The 5,733-nt window shown below is 42.6% G+C and overlaps 1 protein-coding gene across 1 annotated transcript; it reads left to right on the top strand.

Annotated features, from left to right (window-relative positions):
• Nucleotides 1-427: 427 nt before the first annotated feature.
• LOC125092274 (melanoma-associated antigen B10-like) lies at nt 428-1,632 on the top strand. The gene has a single exon (XM_047716661.1). The coding sequence runs from the start codon at nt 428-430 to the stop codon at nt 1,472-1,474; it is 1,047 nt and encodes a 348-aa protein (XP_047572617.1). The 3' UTR covers nt 1,475-1,632.
• The last annotated feature ends 4,101 nt before the right edge of the window (nt 1,633-5,733 follow it).

Below are 5,733 nucleotides of genomic sequence, written 5' to 3'. Positions count from 1 at the left end.
GAAATGAAGGGTCAGCATCAAATCAGTTAAGCAGAGAGGACCTTAGGTCCTGCAAGAAGTAAAGGTAATGACACTGAATGTGAAGAGAAATACCCCTACTCCACAACAGGGGAGGCACCATAGAGCCTAGGTTTGCCAAATCCTGTATCAACTCCAGTAGGACTCAGGTAGGGGTGGGAGGCTTCAGCCCAAGGTGAGCTCTGGTTACTTCCAGAGTCCTCAGGGTAAAGGCTAATCCAAGAAGGGGAGCCTTGAAGGATCCTAGAGTAGAACCTTCAAGGAAACCTGGAGGGATGGCTGTTGATAAAGCCCAAGATGGTATCTCCCTGCTAGAGGATATCACACCATTTCATCCTCTTTCCTCAAGTTCACTGAATCATCTGTAGTCTTTTTCACACTCGTGCCTGCTTCCCTGACCAGAATCATCATGCCTCGGGGCCAGAAGAGCAAGCTTCGTGCCCGTGAAAAACGCCGCCAGGCTCGAGAAGAGTCAGGGCATCTGGTGGATGCTCAGGCTACTGTACCAGAGAAAGAAAAGCCCTCTTCATCTCCATCTCCTCGTTTCAAAGATGCTCCCCAGAGCTCACCTGCCACAGGAGCACACAGTAATCCTCAAATTACTGGCAAAGTCCACTCCACCAGCACTACTGCTGAAGCTGCTTCAAACACAAGATTTAATGAAGGTGCCAAAAATCAAGTGGAGGAAAAGCCAAATGCCTCACAGGCCAGGGATACCACTGAGCACTGGCCCAGAGGCCCTATAGATAAGAAGGTTGCTATGTTGGTATACTACCTGCTGTACAAGTATCAGATGAAAGAGCCCATTACCAAGGCAGATATGCTGAGAAATGTAATCCAGATTTACAAGAATCACTTCCATGAGATCCTCTGGAAAGCCTCTGAGCACTTGGAGCTGGTGTTTGGCCTTGACGTGAAGGAAGTGGATCCCAACAGGAACATCTATGTTCTTGTCAACAAATTGGAATCCAGCTATAATGGGAGAGTAAATGAGAATGGAGGTGTGCCCAAGACTGGCTTGTTGATGACTGTCCTGGGCGTGATCTTCACAAAGGGCAACTGTGCCACTGAGGAGCAAGTCTGGGAAGTGCTGAATATGATGGGGTTATATGATGGAATGAAGAACTTCATCTATGGGGAGCCCAGGAAGCTCATCACCAAAGATTGGGTGAAAGAAGAGTACCTGGAGTACCGGCAGGTGGCCGACAGTGATCCTCCACGCTATGAGTTCCTGTGGGGTCCCAGAGCCCATGCTGAGACCAGCAAGATGAGAGTCCTAGAATTTGTTGCCAAGATCCATAATACCGTCCCAAGTGCCTTCCCAACCTGGTATGAAGAGGCTTTGAGAGATGAGGAAGAGCGAGCCCGAGCCAGAGTTGTAGCCAAGGCTTGTACCGCTGCTATGGCAAGTGCACGCTCCAGGGCCATGGCCAGCAGCTTCTCCTGTCCCAAGTGAAGTTTGAAGAGGTTATTACTATGTGTTTGAAGAGAACAGCTAATGTTCTCATTAGTGAAAGATTAGGGTGAGCCTGGAGATAAGAGAGTTCGTGACACATTTGTGTTCTGTTTTACGTAGTAATCTGGATATTTGTCTAAGTATTTTTTTGTTTGTTTTTGTTTTTGAGAAAGAGAGGGTGAGAATGGCGGGGAGGCGCAAAGGGAGAGAGAGAATCTTAAGCAGGTTCCACGCCCAGCACAGAGCCTGACACGGCTTGATCTCATGACCTTGAGATCATGCGTGAGCCAAAATCAAGAGCCACTTAACTGACTAAGCCACTCAGGCACCGCAATATTGTTCTGTTTAATAGAAGGGTTAACTAGCTTCAGAATCTGAGTTTGTGAATGGTGTAAATCACACATTTATTGACATTTATGAGTTTTAAGAGTAAGTGTTTTACTATTTTATAGAACAAATTGGGAATTTTTCCATTTTATTGAGTTACTTGGAAAAAGATAATGTAGTAGTCGATGAGGCACTTCCTTGGAAATGTGAAAGAAGTCAGCAGTAAATCCTGGGATCAAGAAATAGAGAAAAAGAAAAAGATGATACATCTTTGTATTCCTTTATCACTATTTGGTCTGTTCTGTAAATTTAAGAGATCGATATGCTTAGATGTACTTAGCTTATTCAAGCATGTAGACTTAATTACATCATAATAAATTAGACCTCTTGCATACCGTCTCGTTTATTTCTCAGACATTCCTTCAGCGTCTTATCTTTGGGGAGGCTTCCTGCTAGTACTGGGAGTGTCAGGATAAACAGGACCCACCCATAGAATTTTAGAGTGTAGAAACAGCTGTCAAGTAAGAAAGAAGATGGGATACACCCTAAGACCTAAGGACAAGTGAAAAGGAGAGGGCCTGGGAGGATCCAGATGTGAGAAGTCAAGTGTAAGCACCCTGAGGCTAGTGGGTCTGGTGCCTTGGGAAACTGCAAGTCCTTTGGTATGAGTCATTTTTACCTGAAGCTGGGTGGTGGATGGGATGAAGCTGCTGTGGGAGTGAGGCAAGGGCTGGACCCTCAGAAGCTGTGTCCAGAGTTAAGAGGCTAAAGCCTGGAATGGAAAACTGTTTCAAGCAATTACTCTAAGATCATGAATTAACCAGAGAGAAATCTCCACCAGGGACAGGAATGGAAGGTGTCCTGCATCCTTTCCTGCTGTTCTTTTCCCAGTGCAGTTAAGCACAGCACACAAACTATGTTTTTGAGAAATAGGAGTGATATGCAAAATGGGTATGTTCAGAAGCCACTGTGCTAATGATCTTAGCTCTGGCCTGGAAGAGACACAGCCCACTACATTAAAGTTCATTTTATTAGGTTTTGTGTAATTTGGCAAACTCCAAGTGAGGGCTAAAATTTTAATGGAATTAAAATAAAGGAAAACAGAGGTGGTCTGGATGAAAGGACAGTTGGAGGGAGGTGGTTCTTGACACAAAGGACCCTTAAGTTCCACCTAACTGGGGAAGACTCCCCCCAGCATGCAATAAGTAACATCCTGAAAACTTGCAGAGCAAGGAATTTAGCTTTACTGGCTATGCATCATGTTGGCTGATTTGTTATGCTCTCTCATAGAGTGCTACATATCCTCTGATACCTCTTGGATTAAAAAAAAAGATTTTAGTAGTGTCTGGGGTCAAAATATTACTAGTAATAACTGAAAATTATTAGACTCAGTACATGCCAGACACTATGCCAAGTGCCTTCATACATTATATACATGCCAGGAATCCTACACATCAGGGCGTCTCTAGCTCATTTCATAGAAAAACCTTACAGATCGTTGAAATTTCCCTGCTCATAAATGACTGAAGTGGGACTGGACTTCTGGTCTGAATTCATTTAGGGTTCCTCACTATTTCATGTCTCCTTGAATGAAGCAAATATTTTGTCTCTTAATTCATTTCTACTCTCAATGCTCCACAATGTCTTTCAGGCAACTGAGATGAAGGACCCTTTTGCCAATGTATTAAGCCCAGGTTTAACAAATAAAAAAGAAAATGAGAATTAAAAACAATTTCAGGATGTTCCCAATGAAACAGAAAGCCCAGAATCACCTGCCTTTCCCCTAACTTAGAACATTCCAAACCCTTGAAGATGTCCACTGTCTGTCCCATCCCTGACCTTTGGCAGTAAAGTTTAGACTGCTCATCTGCTCTGGGTGCTTCTAAGTTTTTTTCCAAGTCAGCTTGTGAACAGTCTGATTTGGCACAGGATCTACTGATTCTTGTAAGATAACCCTGAATTTAGGGAAGAGGTTTTAGAAAGCAGATGAAATTCTTAACAAAGAGGAATTTAATCTGATCATTTATTTGAGACTGGCCACTGAACCCATATACTGATAAGTGAACTTAACAAAGTGGTCAAGAACCAAAACCTTCCTCCTAAGTGGTAGATGAAGAAAGCCAGAAGAAATCATTATATAGCAACAATGGCAGAGACTAGATTCCTAAAATCTCAGGTGTCCTTCCATGAGGATGTAGTAATTTTCTATGGCTGACAAATTGCCGTAAGTCAAGGTACTTAGAACAACACACATTCATTATCTCACATTTGTGTAGGTAATATATATGGGTTGGCTGTGCAGTTTTCTTTGTTCAGGGTTACACAAAGCCCAAATCAAGCTGTCAGTCTGGGTTCTTACTGAGAGATACTGAGAAGCATCTCATTCCACACATACACGGGTTGCTTTCAAAATCTAGTTCTATGAGGAATTCAGTGCTTTGTGACTATAAGACTGAGGCCCTGTTTCCTTGCTGAATGTTAGCTGGAGCTGCCATAGCTCCTCAAGGTCTCTCTCCACTTTTTGCATATGGGCCTCTGCTTCAGAAACAGCATGTTGACTCTTTCTCATGTGGAAACTCTTCTACCCCCCACTCTGCTTCATTTCTCTTCTGCTTCCAGCAAACAAAGTCCTCCTTTGGGCTTTAAGAGTTCATGTCATTAGATTGGGCCCACTCAGATAATACAGTATAATCTCCCTATTTTAAGGTCCATTCAAAATTTTAATCACATATGCAAAGTGCCTTTGACCATGTAACAGAACATATTGACAAGTTTTCCCCAAGATAAAGGTATGGGCATCCTTGCGGAACCATTATTCAGTCCAATTCCAAGGCAGAAAATGTCTCCCTGGCAGATATGCCAGCTTTGATAAGAAAGAAAAAAAAATGTTAGCATACACCTGACTCTTGTCTATATCTGCACCACATGAAAATTCTGAAAGTTTTTCAGTGTGCTTAAAGATACCTGAACAAGTGTTCAGCCATGTCCTTCAGGTGGTGGATAGCAAAGACTCAGAAGTTAAAGGTTTTTCATGCAGCAAAAGGAAGCAGAAAATTCTCAGTGTATTGAGAGTATAGAGGTTATTGGTAAAAGTTCAGAAAGGTGTTATAGAGTGAAAAAGGGAGACATCTCCCTGCTAAAATTTTCAATGTCCTTTAGAAAACTGCTGTGATTCTGTATTTGAAAACATTAGTCACATAGGGGCACTAGAAAAAGTTGCTGAATTGCAAGGAAATCTGATCTCAGAAAATCCTCCAGGAACAAAGAGGGCTAATGTTATAACAAACTAAAACAGTTGCTCTTTTCTGAGTACCTGTTATGTAAACATTAATGGGAAGGTTTACAGATCTTCAAGACACTTCATGTCTCATTATCTTTGGTTCATATAGAGGTACCTGCCGGTGGTTACGAAGGGTCATGTGACTATCCTTGACACTGTAGTATGAGCAGAAGCATGCCTCTCACCTCCAAAGGTATTTGAGAACTAGTGTGCCACCTCTATGCTTTTTATTTCACTGAACAGCAAACATGCAGAGCCTATGTTGAGATGTGGAAGCTCATGATAGAAGCACCCTGGATTTCAAGATCACCTGACAATGGAGACACCCTGCCAATGCCCATCAAATTTTATGTACAAAACAATTTAAATTTTGTTATATTAAACCATTTGCAATCAGATTTTTCCGATTACATCTCATTTACTTTTTATTTATTTATTTATTTTTTAAGATTTTATTTATTTGACAGAGAGAGATCACAAGTAGACAAAGAGGCAGGTGGAGAGGGAGAGAGGGAAGCAGGCTCCCTACTGAGCAAAGAGCCTGATGCGGGACTCGATCCCAGGACCCTGAGATCATGACCTGAGCCGAAGGCAGCAGCTTAACCCACTGAGCCACCCAGGCGCCCCTACATCTCATTTACTTTATCTGAAA

Source organism: Lutra lutra, chromosome X (genome assembly GCF_902655055.1).
Source record: "Lutra lutra chromosome X, mLutLut1.2, whole genome shotgun sequence".
In the NCBI taxonomy this organism is placed as follows: Eukaryota; Metazoa; Chordata; class Mammalia; order Carnivora; family Mustelidae; genus Lutra; species Lutra lutra.
Note: the sequence above shows the minus strand (reverse complement) of the source record. Positions and strands in the feature narration are given on the sequence as shown.

Excerpts from the sequence above, each read along its gene's own strand:
- LOC125092274 (XM_047716661.1), top strand. The coding sequence starts at position 428 with ATGCCTCGGGGCCAGAAGAGCAAGCTTCGTGCCCGTGAAAAACGCCGC.